General features: G+C 41.5%; 1 protein-coding gene across 7 annotated transcripts in view; it reads left to right on the top strand.

The window, feature by feature from the left end:
- The first annotated feature begins 1,400 nt into the window (after positions 1-1,400).
- EML5 (EMAP like 5) overlaps positions 1,401-17,172 on the top strand; it is a 169,410-nt gene continuing 153,638 nt past the window's right edge. For all 7 annotated transcript variants that reach the window (XR_009563183.1, XM_060295159.1, XM_060295158.1 and 4 more), the window contains exon 1: positions 1,401-1,625. Coding sequence is in view for 6 of the 7 variants with exons in the window: in XM_060295159.1 (XP_060151142.1) it covers positions 1,429-1,625 (197 nt within the window). In the remaining variant the exon portion in view is untranslated. The remainder of the gene's footprint in view (positions 1,626-17,172) is intronic.

Raw genomic sequence — 17,172 nt, 5'->3', positions numbered from 1 at the left:
AGGTTTCCAAGTTTTGGTATTTCCCAGGGAAATCAAAACGGATTTTTTTTAGACACGAAAGATTCATATTTGTATTTTATAAGTTATTATTTCTCGTTGTAAACCTTATGGTTATCATTCTGCATTTAAAACCTTTTAAAATATGGATTTCAAATTATTTTACAGGTATTGGTAAATCCTGTGAGAGAGGGGGCACTTAGAAAACTGAGGAGGAGGGGAACTGACAGAGGAAGTCATCGCTCCCAGTACTTGTGTTTACAGGCTCATTCTCCAGAATTATGACTCAAGACATTTTCAACATCACTGCAATGCAAAAAGTATCGAGTTCATTGGTGTTCAAAACAGTAATTTAAAAAATTCAGGTACCACTGCTATTTCTTAAGAAATTGGATCTGGCGTGTCATTTTACGATTTAAATTCTACTTTAAGCTTTGAGGTCACGTATACAAATAAGAAAATGTGCGCTTAGGAAGTCAGGTTTTATTCCCACTCAATGTTTGGTATAGTGAGCACTACGAAGCAGCTAGAAAACACACGCACACAAGGTATCAGGAAAAAAAAAAATGAGGTTAACATCCTAGTGTTGATTCTTCCACGCATAAACGTAGCCCTGGCCGGTTCAGGGGCCTTGTGAGACAGGCGCTTCCCGGGCGAGACATCCCAGAAGCAGGGAATGAGGGTGGCCCAGAGTGCCGCCGGGGCCTAAGCGGGACGCGGTCAGGGCGGCTGGGGTCGCTGGTCCTGGCCGAGGATAGCGGGACTAGACGTTAGGTGAGAGCGAGAGGACGGGAACCGCGACCCGGCAACGGTACCCAGGGAGCACCCAGCGCCTTCGCGCTCCCCCGCTGGGAGGGGCGGGGCAGGGTTGGGCAGGGCGAGCGCGGGCGTTGGCTGCGACGGCGGCGAGGGGGCGGAGCCGCGCGAGGCTGCGCGCTCGCCGTTTTCCTGCGCTGGGGGGCGCGCGGCGCGGGTCCGCCGGGCTGTGGGACGAGGCCGCGGCGGGACGTGAACGCCGCAGGTGACCCGGGCGAGGAGCTGGGTGCCAGGGCGGCGGCGGAGGCGTGGAGGCGGGAGGCGGGCCCTCGCTCGGCTCGGCTCAAGGCTTGGGCGCTGCGGCCTGAGGAGACAAGGCGACCGAGGTGGGCGAAGAGAGGGCGCGCGGCACCCTCTTGACGGCCGGCGGCGCCCGCGGCCCTCAGTATGTTCCGCGAGGCTAGGGTTTTCCTCCCGCCCGTGGGCTGAGGCGGCGCCGGCGGCGGCAGGAGAAGCGACATGCACCTGCCAGGCGCGGCTTAGAGGACGCGGCAGGCGGCGAGTCCCGGCCGCCCGCGGGAGGGCTTGTTTCGCCCGGACGCTGCCGCCTCCTGTCTCCCGCCGCCGCCGCCGCCGCCGCGGGCCCGAGCGGAACGGCGGGGTGGGCGCCGCGACATGGCGGCCCGGAGCGCCCCGAGCTGCCACCTGCGGCTCGAGTGGGTGTACGGCTACCGGGGCCACCAGTGCCGCAACAACCTCTACTACACGGCGGCCAAGGAGATCGTGTACTTCGTGGCGGGCGTCGGCGTGGTGTACAGCCCGCGGGAGCACCGGCAGAAGTTCTACCGGGGCCACAGCGACGACATCATCAGGTACGGAGGGGCGGGGGCGGCCGCCGTCCCCTTGAGATCCGCGCGCCGAGTTTGCACTTGCCGGTCCTGGGTGCCCGTGACCCGCTCCTTCAGGGCGTATCGCCCGGGAGAGAAATCCACAGCCATCTGGTCCCGAATCCACCCTGTTATCACCGGAGAAATGCCTTTCCCCATCTTCGCGTTCTAGATGCCTTTCCCCATCTTCGCGTTCTAGAGTCTCTCCCTCTCGGTCGGTGCGGTGACACCAAGTCCGCTTATCCACTGGGCGCTCGGTTTTCTGGCTGTGTACCCTTCTTCTTCCATCAAATTTGTGAAATGTTCGAAAGGTTATTTTGGTAGCATTTTACTCCTTTAAATCCCTTCGTTGATTTCTTATTCAACGAATTCTTAAAGCGCCCGAGGGAAGTCCTTTACCTAGTAGAGGACTGATAAAAGTCCCCTAAGCTCTAGGCTGGTCCTGGGGAGCGCGCCCAGGATGGCATCCTGGAGGGCTCTCATCTCTTGGCCATAATGATTAGTTGAGGTTTCGCTCCCTGCTGTTATCAGCAGATAGAAAAGAAACCCTGGCAACCTTCAGACAATTCATTGGACTTTAAAATGTGCACACCTATAGGCAGTTTGGGGATAGGTTTGATCCGAGGAAGGTGCTAAAAATAATTCTGATTTCCAATTCTGTTTCCTTTTCAATAAAGCAATGCTAAATAAATATACTTTTGTATTTTTAACTTAAATCACAGTTTTGTCTTCATTTTAATTCTTTTGTGGGCGGCATCTTAAAGTTGGTCCCAGTGCTTGTTTACATTTCTTTAGTGAGCGGTGTATTTGAAATGTAATTTTCAATCAGTGTCTCAGCAGAACTTTTGTGGCAAATAAAGTTAAAAGCTGCAGAAATTATTCTTGTCCATTGATTATTGTCTCAAGCACAGTATATTTGTCGTTGATGATGGAGAATGTGTTTTAAAACATTTGGAGACTATGTGTGTGTTTGTGTGTGTGTGGGCGCGCACTTGCGCTTGCTTCTTCTGGGTTTTTTTAAAGAGATTCTATGATTGGATTTGGTTACTCAGTTTTATCCCCATGTCTATTTTCCACAGGATTTAAATTGTGCATTTCAAATCCAGTATCATGGTTTGATGTCTTGTAGGCAAAAAACTCTGCCACTTAAATTCTGTAAATAAAGAAGATCTTCTATTTTGCAAGTCTGTACGTTTATGCTCTGTAAGAGGGAAAAGGAGGCCTAGGACAAACAATAGGTAGGGCAAGATGGAGTAAAGATAAGGAGACCAGAAGCTGAGATTGTGGAGTAGGAAATGAGATAGTGTTTGGGGTTCGGTTGTTTGTTGTTATTCACCCCAAGAGTAGAATTTACCCCAGTTCTTTGTCTTTTTCCCTGATCCTTTCCCGTTTCTCTCTTCTTTTCCATGTGTTAGTTCTCTGACAGTTCAGGGGATAGTAGCCTTATATAGTTGAAGAAGCCTTGACTGAAGCCCTCCTCCAGATAGTCTCTTAGGTTCGATTCAGTAGGTGGGGTAGGTAGGTGTGAAGGATTTTGAGGTGCACTTCTGTTGTTTTTACTACTTGGTAGTTGAGAGCAATATGGTATGAAGATCTTCTGAAACTAGATATGATTTATTTGATGGGGTAAATGATGTTTTGTTTATTCTTCCAGCAGTAATTTAAAGCTATATTATGTCACACCGCTTGAATTTTTATAACTGTGTTTCAGTAAATTGTAAGGAGGTGATGCTTTGCCTTCCTTTGGTATATAATATATACCTAGTTGTACAACCATATATGTAGTATCTCAGCGTGTTTCAAAAGTGAGATTACTCTAATTTTTGTCATAATTGGATACTTGCTTATGATTTTATGCAAAGGATTCACCCTTAAAATAATTTATAACAATAAAAAGTTTTCTTGAAAATTTCAATGGGGTAGTAAAATCTGAATATATAGCATCCTGAAATTGTGGCACAAATTTAGTACAGTACTAAGACTATAACTTAGAAATCGCTCAAACTGTTTTGGAAATTTTGTTTCATACAATAATGGTAGAGATCATTCTTGTTTGTGAAATAGATCAGGAAAATGTTCAAAGCTTTCAAATTTGTTTCAATTCAGTGTTTGAAATACAAATATAGTTACTACTCCAGTGATTTTTCAATTCTGTCACAGCAGAAAATGTAATATTCATAAATGTGATGGCATGGTGGAAAACTGTTGCTGTAATATTAGCCTCATTAGTAAAAAGTATAGTTTTTATCATCTGTTTTGTTTTCATACTTGCTTGAAACTTAGGCAAAACATATTAATTGAATATAACTTAGTCTGAAGCTGACTGTACCAGAATGAGCAAGTCGTTGTCTTTAGGTTTTGAAAGTGTAGGTGCCATATTGGTTGTAGACTAAATAATGATCAGTTGCTTACCAGTTCTATCATCTTACTACATCTGGCATTGCCAATGGTGGTGCCACATGACTTTATCATTTTGTCTGTGTTGCATGTAGTTGTCTTACTTCTTTTTATTAGGTATGCATATATATAGTAATTTGTCCTTTAGTTATATTTATTTCAGTATTACTGACTTATGTAGAAATTAGTTTCACTGTCAGAAATAACACAGGAATTTTAGAGTCACTTTTTCTTTCTTAATGTTTTTTTTTCCTGTGTCCCAAGTTATATTGATAAAATTCTCTAGTTATTAAGTGTTTATTACCGGCTTAAGACTAAGTTATAAAATAGACTACTAGTAGTTTTAATATACGATGAACATCTGTAGCTTGGTCTATATTTTGAAACTTTTGCCAGCTGTCTTCCCAAAGGATACAATAGCTTTTAAAATTAATTTTTCTAGATACTACCCATCAACACATTTTTGACAAGTTTGTGCTTGAAGTAGTGAATGTTATTGATAGTTTTCAAGTCATACATCACCAGTGAAGACCATTGATGGAATGTAGTTAGCTTGGTGCATTTTGTTACTACTTTTTTTTCCTTTAGACAAAATGAAAGGTGTAGTAGCTCTTCAATTGTGGTAGGTGGTGTTTTGAAGAAAGAAAACTGATCAAGCTTCATCATAATCTAGTAAAAGTGGTTTTTAACAGCTCTGTATTTATAGTATGGAAATTTCATTTATTCAACACAAATCAAAATTGTCTTGAAAAAGCGTTTCAGAATGTATGATGTCTCCATGGTGGATCAGTAGTTTTTGTGTTTATGGGTTGAGGGTAGCAACTTTTTAAGGTCTGGCAGGAATTGCTGCAAACCTACTTGTTGTCTACTTAATGTTTCCAGATATATGGTCAATATTTCCCAAACTTGACTGATCAACAGAATCAGGAGCTTTTTGCCAGTTTAAGGAACTTTTTGCCAGTTTCTAGCCTTTTCATCAAATGTGCTAAGCTAGAATCCTCTAGAGCTGGATCCCAGAAATTTGTTTTTCAAACAGTGCCCCAGATGATTCTGTTTAGGAAACATGTTGCCAATCTGTATCCCAAAACATGCACACATAGAATTCTTAAATAAGCAGTTTGAGAAATGGGTAGAAACCCTGCCCTCAAACCTGATACCAGAATTTTCTTAAGCATTGTGTAATATCTAGAAGCAATACTTCAGAAAGTATTAGATTACATACAGATTTAGTAAAATGTCCCTGTGTTTAAGTAACTAGAATTGGTGACCTGAACTTTCACAGACTATTTAATAATTCTGTTCTGTAAGATTTCACTTTATGTACTTGGATATCAAAATATTTATGGTTGTTTTTCAAATACTGCACAGTTTAAGAGATAAAATTAAGATGTTTTTAGTCAAAGGTTTGAATTATCCAGAATAATAGTTCAAATTGTCATAAATATACATTAAATGTATCTATTATTTACTTGGGGAAAAGACAAATTTTACATTTGTGTTATAATAACTTTTCCTTTATTATTTTATAGTGTCTAATACATAGATAACTAGTAAAATATATTTGGATATAAATTAAGGAAAACATGGTAAATAAATTCTTTGAAGCTATTAAGAAGTAATAGTTTCTTAGAAACTATTAACTTACTGTTCTTTCAAGGTCTTTTCACTCATCAAAGAAATATTTATTGAACATCTTTGTGGAAGTATCCCAGCTTTAACGTATTAGGAGTTTAAGACACTATCAGTCAAGTAAAGAATCACTTAGAATACTATGTGTACTGTGGATAGTGGTATGTACATGGGCACATAACAGTTACAGTGATGTTACCTAGTGAATAGAATACGTAAGCTGTCTGGATCTTTAAGAAAACAGAGAAGTCGTCATCAGAAGAAATGAGTGAAGGCATAGCATTTTGAGACGAGGTAACATCATATGCAATCGTCTTATGTTAAGAGAAAATATCTGAAAAAGTTGTTTGTACTCACTATCTTCAGTTCTTTTTCTCCCATTCAGTCTTAGCTCTGTTCTATTTCACCCTAGCAACTCCTGTCAAGGTCACCAGTGACCTCCACAGTGCTATATCCAGTGGTCAATTCTCTGTTCTAATCTTATTTGATTTATCATCATTTGCCACAATTGGTTATACCCACCTTCTTAAGACACTTTCTTTTTTTTAAAAGATATTTTTTAATGTGGACCATTTTAAAAATCTATATTGAATTTGTTACAATATCGCTTCTGTTTTATGTTTTGGTTTTTTGGCCCCGAGGCATGTGGGATCTTAGCTCCCTGACCAGGCATCGAACCTGCACCCCCTGCATTGGAAAGCGAAAACTTAACCACTGAACTGCCAGGGAAGTCCCTTAAGACACTTTCTTAATTGGTGTCTGGGACACATCTTAGTGTAAAAATAGGTATTTCTTGCTTTCCTTATTCTTTCAGCAAATATTTATTGAGCACCTATTAGTATTTACCAGGGACTATTTTTAGCTCTAGAGTTATAGTGGTGAACCAAGCAGGTGAAATTCCCAGCCCTCATGGAACCTGTATCTACTGGGGGGAGATAATAAACAAGGTAAATTTCATATTTATATACATAATAAATATGTATATAGTGTGTACATATTATCTATTATTTTTGTATATATAGTGTGTATATCTATCTATATCTATATAGTATGTAAGGGCTAAGAAAAAAACAGGAAAGTGAGATAGAGACTACTGGGAAGAGTTTAGATAGGTGTTTGGATAGGGTAGCCAGGAACGCCTCACTGTAAAGTATACATTTAACACTTGAGTAGAGACTTGGAGGTGAGGGAATGTGCTGTGTGGCTATGAGGGAAGGACATTTCAGTCAAAGGGACTATCAAGTTCAGAAGCCCTGAAATGGAATGCCTCATGTGCTTGAGGAACAATGTGAAAGCGTGGCTGGAGTGCAGTGAATTCACGTGAAAGTAGTAAAGAAATGAGGTCTGATGAAGTAATGGTGGTGGGAACAGATTGTGTACGACCTTACAGGCTTTTGAGAGGATTTTAGCTTTCCCATCTGAGGGAGATTAGAAGCCATTGGAGCAATTTAATCAAATTAGTGACATAATTTGAGTTAATGGTTTAACAAGGTCACTCTGGCTCCTATTTTGATGACAGACTGAGGGAGAGGGATAGGATGGAAGCAGAGAGACCACTTAGGGGACTGTTCTAAGACATATTGGTGGCTTGGACCAGAGTGGTTACAGTGGAAGCAGTGAGAAAGGATTAGATATATTTTGAAGATAGAGGCTACATGATTTACTGATGGACCAGGTATAAATTGTGACAGGAAAGAAAGATCAATGGTGATTGCAGTTTTTGGCCAGAACACCTGAAAGAATAGAGTTGCCAATTACTGAATTAGCAAAGACTGGCAGGAGCAAATTTTCTGTTTTGGGAGAAAGGGAAGATCATGAGCTCTTTTAGAAGTGTTCTGTTTTAGATGCTAATAGACAACCAAGTGGGGTTGTACATTAGGCAGTTGAACATGCATGTCTATAATCCAGGGAAGCATTCTGGGCTTTGAGTGTTATCAGCATCTAGATAGTATTTAAAGCCATGAGCCTGGATGAGACTACTGAAGGAGTGAGTATGGATAAAGAATCTGAAAAATGGATTCCGGCAGCCCTCCAACATTTAAATATAGGGGAGGTGAAAAAGAACTGACAAAAACGTGGCTAGAGAGGTAGGAGGAAGACCAAGAGAGTATGGGGTCATGGAAGGCAAGTAAAAAGAGTGTTTCAGGGAGAAGGAAGTGATCAGCTGTATCAAGTAAGGTGAGTAGAGCTTCACGTTAGTGGAGATGTTGGCTGTTTCGCAATAATTACATTGTAATCACGAGACTGTCCAGGAGACTGTGTATGTTCAGGTGATCGGGGAACAAAGAAAGAAGTCATCAAAATGAGTCATGTCATTATTAGTATGCAAAACTGGCCTCCTTGAAGATTTGCTCCAGCAGCTTCTAGTTTGCTTGGTTATTTAAAAAATGGCAGCTCTAGATCCCTGCTGTTCAAAGATGTGGTCCTTAGACCAGCAAGAAATGCAGGTCTCAAACCCTACCCCAGGCCTACTGGATTAGACTCTGAATTTTAACAACGTTCTCAGGTAATGTTTTGGGTTTAAAATATTAAAGTTGTGGGTTTTAATATCAAAATTTGAAAAGCACACTCTCGATCAGTGGTTTTCAGTGTGGTCCTTTAACCAGCAGCATTAACATCACCTGCTAATGCTAGCATTAGCACTTAACTAGGTGTTAGAAATGCAAATTCTTGAGCTTCACCCCAGACCAAATCAGAAAATCTAGATGGGGGCCCAGCAATCTACTTTAATCACCTACATGTGATATTGATGTATTCTAAAGTTTGAAAACCATTGCTCTAGATTCTTGATTTTCAAACCTGGCTGCATATTAGAATCACTTGGAGAGTTAAAGCAAACGTAATAAAACCACCAACGGCTGAGTCTCATCCCTAGAAACTTCAATTTAACTTATTTAGGGTGGGTCTCAGGTATAGTTTCTTTGTTGCTGTTTGCTTCTGTTTTTAAGCTTCCTAGATGATTCCAATAAGCAGCCAGGGTGAAAAACCACTGCTCTAGATATAGAAGTAATCCATGGTAGTGGGCTGGGAAGTCAAACTCAAAAAACTCAGCGCCTACCCAAATTTATTCATTTACTATTATGCATTATATCACAATATTGATCAGTTACCAAGTATTGAGACCCCTTTAAAAATTTGGGCCTATTACCTAAGGTCCATTTGGAGATTTTTTATCAAAAAAAGCAACCCTTTGTATTGTTTTCCATTAATGGATCTGCCCAGTGTCATCAGTGGCTGAAAACATGAAAAGACAGATACCTTGCATCATCAGTCCAGAAAAATGCTTACTCACTGGGGACCTGGAAGGTTCACTTAATGGGCAAAATTATGTGCATCCTGGATGGTACCAACTGAGGTGTAACTCCATGCCCCAGGTGTTGATTTCAGCAGACTCCTAGATCAGTTGTAGTGGGTTTGGGCCAATGATTTGGACCATGGAAAGCCCAAGATTGTCCATTAATAAATTTCCATTTTGGAGCCAGGATCTGCAGTCAGAAATAGACCAAATATCCAATATGTTAATATTTGAAGAAGCATCTAAACGCCCCTCAGAAGGACAGATCATCCCCCCTCTATGAAATTCTAAAGTGGACATATTCACAAGGACAGTTGAAATAGCACCCTAGATTCATGTCCAATGAGGGCAAGGTAGCTGAGACTGCATGTTGCCACTGACAGCTGACTGGCTTCTCTTTAGGCCAGCAAGTGTCCTCCAAGTGTCTTCAGTATGAATCAATATTCTGAAACAGTATAAGGACTGGCAAGGGTTTACACCTAGCCAGTGTAAACAAGCTGCCTTGGCTGCAGTGGTATCTATTCTAATTATAAGGTGGCACATGGTATCACCATATTGGCCAAAGACAGCAAGAACTTGTATGAAAGGCTTAATAGATCCTGGATTTCCTGTCTACAATATCACCCTCTGTGTATTGGATTATTAAAAGATCAAGGGAAATATAGTGCCCACCTTACAACACTGGCATGCCTATCCATCTGTATTAGTAAGCATGGCAGAAAAATACTAAAAAATTCTTGGAATGAGGGGATAGGCAGTGGGACTGAAGATGGACATTGGACCCTGGATCTAGCGGTTTTTGAGGCCACAGGCAGGCTCAATTCATCATAACACCACTAAATTCTAAAAAAAATTTTGTTTTGGGATGGGTGGCTCATAATGCTGGATTGGCTAATAAGAGGTTGTGATTGTAGGAGGTGTTAACTCATTTCACTCTAAAAGTTACCTTGTTCTTAACAATCAGGGAGAGATACCTGATTTTAGTTTAATACAGGGGCTGGGGATATAGAAACAAAGCAAAGAGGTTGGATGTGAGGTCAGAATTCTGGATTGTATCATTGCCAAGGTATAGATGGGTGTTCAACCTCTCAATGGAGCCCAAGAAAGGGAGAGGTCATAGTCATGGGTGCTGGAAACATGGAATGTGTGGCAGAACAGGAGCACCTAATTGAACTTAAAGGCCCAGAAATAAATTTTTGTTAAGAGAAGTGTATATAACCTGTTCCTCAAATCAGTTAGAAGAACTGAGATGCACGGTTGCCATAGGTCTCTTTGTTGAGGAAATCCTGCTGCTCTCTCTGTTCCTGGGAATCACGTACCTATTTCACCTCCCAACCAAAGAGGACATTCATTCTTTATCTTTTTTTCATTACTATGAGAGGACTTTCTTTCCTGGTCAGGAATACAGTACTAGACACTACTGCCTCTGGTGTGGAAGCTCACATTACATATTCATTTCAATCTATGGAGAGTAATGACAATTGCCACAGGCAGTTACTCCTAAGAATTTTGCAATTTTTACTCAGTATGATGTTGCTTGTGATAATATTAAATTAGCCACAAGATGATGGTGTAACCAGGTCTAACCACCTCAGTGTCCATATTTTTACAGATATTAAGGTTGATCAGGAAGCAGGGTATAATTCCCAATTAGGAGTGGAAAGTGGAAGGCTATTTTAAGTCTTAGAACATAGTTGACAACTAATTACAGAGTCCACAGACTGGTCATCATTACCTGGTTGCAGTGTGACTTTCCTAATTATTAGTTAACCCGTGGACAATGTATATAACACACAAAACACCAAAGAGGGTGGCACTACTAACATGGTAAGAAGTTTTACCAGAGTCTGGATGTTAGATTTAGATTGCAAGTTGACATGCACCTGCAAAAGACAATTTTTGCAGCAAACAAAGAGACCATGTAGGATTCTGAAATTGACATAATAGGGAATATGAGAGGTTTGGTAGGTCCCCTTTTAGAGGGTGGTTATTATATTTTAAAAATTATTGATACATATTTATAATAGAAAATAGAAAAATATAGAAAAAGGAGAAAAAATTTACCCACAGTCTTGTAACCTAGAGATATTACTATTGTGTTTTAGATTATTTTTTTTGAAGTCTTTTTTTTTTTTTAACATCTTTATTGGGGTATAATTGCTTTACAATGGTGTGTTAGTTTCTGCTTTATAACAAAGTGAATCAGTTATACATATACATATGTTCCCATATCTCTTCCCTCTTGCGTCTCCCTCCCTCCCACCCTCCCTATCCCACCCCTCCAGGCTGTCACAAAGCACCGAGCCAATATCCCTGTGCCATGCGGCTGCTTCCCACTAGCTATCTACCTTACTACGTTTGTTAGTGTGTATATGTCCATGACTCTCTCTCGCCCCGTCACAGCTCACCCTTCCCCCTCCCCATAACCTCAAGTCCGTTCTCTAGGAGGTCTGCGTCTTTATTCCTGCCTTACCCCTAGGTTCTTCATGACATTTTTTTTTCTTAAATTCCATATATATGTGTTAGCATACGGTATTTGTCTTTTTCTTTCTGACTTACTTCACTGTGTATGACAGACTCTAGGTCTATCCACCTCATTACAAATAGCTCAATTTCGTTTCTTTTTATGGCTGAGTAATATTCCATTGTATATATGTGCCACATCTTCTTTATCCATTCATCCGATGATGGGCACTTAGGTTGTTTCCATCTCCGGGCTATTGTAAATAGAGCTGCGATGAACATTTTGGTACATGACTCTTTTTGAATTTCGGTTTTCTCAGGGTATATGCCCAGTAGTGGGATTGCTGGGTCATATGGTAGTTCTATTTGTAGTTTTTTAAGGAACCTCCATACTGTTCTCCATAGTGGCTGAACCAATTCACATTCCCACCAGCAGTGCAAGAGGGTTCCGTTTTCTCCACACCCTCTCCAGCATTTATTGTTTCTAGATTTTTTGATGATGGCCATTCTGACTGGTGTGAGATGATATCTCATTGTAGTTTTGATTTGCATTTCTCTAATGATTAATGATGTTGAGCATTCTTTCATGTGTTTGTTGGCAGTCTGTATATCTTCTTTGGAGAAATGTCTATTTAGGTCTTCTGCCCATTTTTGGATTGGGTTGTTTGTTTTTTTGTTATTGAGCTGCATGAGCTGCTTGTAAATTTTGGAGATTAATCCTTTGTCGGTTGCTTCATTTGCAAATATTTTCTCCCATTCTGAGGGTTGTCTTTTGGTCTTGTTTATGGTTTCCTTTGCTGTGCAAAAACTTTGAAGTTTCATTAGGTCCCATTTGTTTATTTTTGTTTTTATTTACATTACTCTAGGGGGTGGGTCAAAAAATCTTGCTGTGATTTATGTCATAGAGTGTTCTGCCTATGTTTTCCTCTAAGAGTTTGATAGTTTCTGGCCTTATATTTAGGCTTTGAAGTCTTTATGATACATGTATCATAAGACTTTAAGACTATTGTTTTAGAGCAGTTTTAGGTTTACAGCAAAAGTGAGAGGAAGGTACAGATTTCCTATATTCCCCACACATGCATTGCCTCCCCATTATCAACATCATTCACCAGAATGGTACATTTTATCCAAAGATGAACCTATATTGACACATCATAATCACTCAAAGTTTATAGTTTACCTTAGGGTTCACTCTTGGTGTTGTACATTCTATGGGATTGAACAAATGTTTAATGACATATATCCATCATTATCATATCATACAGAGTATTTTCACTGCCCTAAAAATCCTCTGCTCTGCCTGTTCACATACTGCCCCTCCCTGCAACAACTGATTTTTTTTTCCTTTTTTTAAATTGGAGTGTAATTGCTTTACAATGTTGTATTAGTTTCTGCTCTACAGTGAAGTGAAACAGCTATATGTATACATATATCCCCTGCCTCTTGGACCTCCTTCCCACCCCCGCATTCCACCTATCTAGGTCATCACAGAGCACCGAGCAGAGCTTCCTGTGCTTTATAGCAGGTTCCCACTAGCTATCTATCTTATGCATGGTAGTGTATGTAATTACTGACTCTGTAGTTTTGCCTCTTCCAGAATGTCATATGGTTGGAGTCATATAGTATGTAGCCTTTTCAGATGGCCTTCTCTCACTTAGTAATATGTATTTATGGTTCCTCCATGCCTTTTCTTGGCTTGATAGCTCATTTCTTTAGTGCTGAATAATATTGTATTGTCTGGATTGACAATTGTCTTTGACATTGTCTTTCACAGAGCAGAAGTTTTTTATTTTAATGAAGTCCAGCTTATCAGTTATTTCTTTCATGGATCCTGTGTTTGATGTTATAACTAAAAAGGCATCACCAAAACCAAGGTCATCTAGGTTTTCTCCTATGTTTTCCAGGAATTTTACAGTTTAACATTTAGGTCTCTGATTCATTTTGAGTTAATTTTTGTGAAAGGTATAAGGTCTCTGTCTAGATTCATTTTTTACATGTAGATGTCCAGTTGTTCCAGCACTATTTGTTGAAGGAGACTATCTTTGCTCCATTGTATTGCCTTTGCTCCTTTGTCAAAGATCAGCTGATTATATTTATAGGGGTCTATTTCTAGGCTCTGTATTCTGTTCCATTGATATGTTTTGTCTACTCTTTTGCAAATACCATATTGTCTTTTTTTCCTTCTAATTTTATTAAGTTTTATTTATCTTATAAGTGGAAGTTTGTGTCTTTTGATCACCTTCATCCAATTCCCCCCCACCCCCACCCCCCGCCTCTGGTAACAAGAAATTTGATCTCTTTTTCTGTGAGTTTGTTTGTTTTTGAAGTATAATTGACCTGCAATACTATGTTAGTTTCTATTACACAACATAGTGATTTGATATTTCTATACATTTCAAAATGAACACCATGATAAGTCTAGTTAATATGTGTCACCACACAAAGATACTACATAGTTATTGACTATATTCCCCACACTGTACATAGCATTCTGTGCATGTGTGTGTATGCGCGCATGTGTATGTATGATTACTTGAAGTTACTGATCTCTTAAGTGCAAACTCATTTTAACAACCCTGCATTTTTACCCTCCCCCTGCATGTTTACTGTTTTTGACATCATATTTTACATCTTTTGTTTTATATCTTTTGTGTATCCCTTAACTACTTATTGCAGATATAGATGATTTTATGACTTCTGTCTTTTAATCTTCTTACTATGGCTGATTTACTACCTTTACTGTATATTTGTCTTTACCAGTGAGATTTTTTCCTTTCACAATTTTCATCTTTCTAGTTGTAGCCTTTTCTTTTTCACTTAGAGTTGTCCCTTTAACATTTCTTGTAAAGCTGGTTTAATGGTGCTGAACTCTTTTAGCTTTTGCTTGTCCATAAAACTTTTGGTCTCTCCATAAAATCTGAACACAAGCTTTACCAGGTCGAGTATACTTGGTTGTAGATTTATCCCTTTCATCACTTTAAATATATCATGCCACTCCCTCCTGGCCTACAGAGTTTCTGCTGAAAGGTCAGCTGATAGCCTTATGGGAGTTCCCTTGTACATAAATTGCTACTTTTCCCATGCTTCTTTTAACATTCTCTATCTTTAATTTTTATGTCTTGGTGTGGTCCTCTTTGGATTGATTCTCTGTGGGACTCTGTGCTTCCTGGACCTGGATGTCTGTTTCCTTCTCCAGGTTAGGGAAGTTTTCAGCTATTATATCTTCAAATATGTTCCCTGCCACTTTCTCTCTTTCTTCTCCTTCTGGGACCCCTATAATTCAAATGTTAGTATGCTTGATGTCTCAGAGGTCTCTTAAGCTGTCCTCATTTCTTTTTATTCTTTCTTCTGTTCAGCTTAAGTGATTTCCACTACTTTGTCTGCCAGCTCACAGATCCATTCCACTGTATCATTTAATCTGTTGATTCCTTCTAGTGTATTTTTCCATTTCAGTTATTGTATTCTTCAGCTCTGCTTGGCTTTTCTTTATATTTTTAAACTCTTTGTTAGAAACTTTTAACTTCTCACTCTGTTCACCCAGTCACTACTTTGAACTCTCTATAAAGTAAATTGCCTATTTCCTGTCACTTAGTTCTTCTGCACCCCAACAGCACAATCCCCCCTGGTCACCAGAGCTGTATGCTCTAGGGGTGCCTGCTGTGTGGGCTATGTGGGTCCTTGTCTTGTGGCACACTGACTACTATGGGAGTCTGGTAGGTGTGGCTGGCCCACACTCCAGTTAGTTGCCAGGCACTGCCTTGTGTAGAGGATGCTGGCCACTGGTGGGCAGGTCTGGGTCATGAGGCTGCTGACTGTGGCCCAGTGGTCCTGGGGCTAGTGCTGGCCCACTGGTGGTTGGAGCTGGGTTCTGGAGTGGGTATGGTGCTGGGATCTTCCAGATATAGTGTCGGCCTGCAGGTAGGTGGGGCCAGTTCCAGACATAGCTGGCTGCAGGGTCTGGGGTGTCCCAAAGCTTGTGTTGGCCCACTGGTGAGAGGAGCTAGATCCTGGGACAGCTGGCTGAGGGGTCCAGAGTGTCTTGGAGCTGGTATCAGTCAGCTGGTGGCAGGGCTAGGTCCTGGGGTCTCTGGCTGCAAGGCCTAGGTGTTGCAGAGCTAGTGTCGGCCTGCTACTGGGTGGGGAGGCCCAGGGGATTCCAGGCTAGTTCCTGTTCACGGGTGGGCAGAGCTGGGGGTCCCAGAGTTTGTGTTTCTGCCCACTGGTGGCTGGGGCCAGAGCCCAAGGTATCCTGGGACTGTTGCCTATCCTCCGGTGGGTGAGGCTGGTTCTGGGGCTAGTGCTGCCCACTGGTGTGCATGGCTGGGTCCCGGGCCCTCTGGCAAACAGTGTTGGATCCCCGGGTGACTGTGGCTCAGGGGACCTTAAGGCAGCAAGCCTGCTGGTGGATGGGGCTGTGTCTCTGCTCAGCTAGTTACTTGGCCTGAGGCATTCCAGTATTGGTGCTGAAAGGCTAGTGGATAGGGTTGGGTCCTGACACTAATAAGCTAGAAGGAGGGTTCAGAAATGGTGTTTGCCAGCACCAGCGTCCATGTAGTAGAACAGCCTCCCCCAAATGACTGCTACCTTTGTCTTGTCCCCAAGATAAGCTCCAGTTGCCTTCTGCCTCTCTGGGAGGCTCTCCAAGATCAGTAGGTCAGTCTGACCCAGGCTTCTTTCAAATTATTGCTTGTGCCCTGGGTCCTCCTGAAGTGTGTGCGATTTTGTGTGTGCCCTTTAAGAGTGGAGTCTCTTCCCACAATCCTCTGGCTCTCCCAAAAGTAAGCCCCACTAGCCTTCAAAGCCAACGTTCTGGGGGCTCATCTTCCCAGTGCAGAAGCCCCTAGGCTGGGGAGCCTGATAGGGTGCTCAGACCACTGGCTCCTTGGGCTGAACCTCTACAGTTGTAATTATCCTCCTGTTTGTGGGTCATCCACCTGGGAGTGTGGATCTTGACTCTGCCACATCTCCACCCTTCCTACTCATCTCATTGTGGTTCCTTCATTGTATATTTAGTTGTAGAAGATCTTTTCTGCTAGTATTCCCTTCTTTCTCATCAATAGTTTCTGTGTAAATAGTTGTAATTTTGGTGTGCCATGGGAGGAGGTGAGCTCAGGGTCTTCTGACTCTGCCATCTTGGCCACTCCCCCAGTACCATACTGTCTTGATTACTATAGCTTCATAGTAAGTCTTGAAGTTGGGTAGTGTCAGTCTTCCAACTTTGTTTTTCCTCTTCAATATTGTGTTGGCTTTTCTGGGTCTTTTGCCTCTCCATGTCAACTTTAGAATCAGTTTGTTGATATCCATAAAGTAACTTGCTAGGATTTTGATTGAGGTTGCATTGTTGGTTCACAACCTCACGAGTTCCCTGAGTGAAATTCTGAACTGGCCCCCATACATAGAGGGCAAGGAGGGACTGAAGAAAGGCAGACCACTCCAGTTTGGAAGGTGGCAGTTTTAATAAACAAGGGAACTTACATACAAGGCATGTCTTGGGCAGCTGCATGACAAGTAGATCTCCGTACCCACCCTCCAGAATCTTAAGCATTTATCTAGAGACCTTCATGGGGTTCAGTCATGTATATAGTCCAGATGGTCTCAATAGCACATTACTTTCTCAAGGCTGTGTCCTTGAAGTGGCTCCTTGTATGAGAACAGTGGGCAGAATGGACATCCCACGGAGAGGGTAAGGAGCCTCTGATTGCCTGGGTCCATTTCTCAGGTCAACCAGTGGTCATGTCCTCTCAATGA

This window comes from Globicephala melas, chromosome 2 (assembly GCF_963455315.2).
Source record: "Globicephala melas chromosome 2, mGloMel1.2, whole genome shotgun sequence".
NCBI classification, from domain to species: Eukaryota; Metazoa; Chordata; class Mammalia; order Artiodactyla; family Delphinidae; genus Globicephala; species Globicephala melas.
The sequence above is the reverse complement of the archived record's forward strand: the minus strand, read 5'-3'. Positions and strand labels throughout refer to the sequence as shown.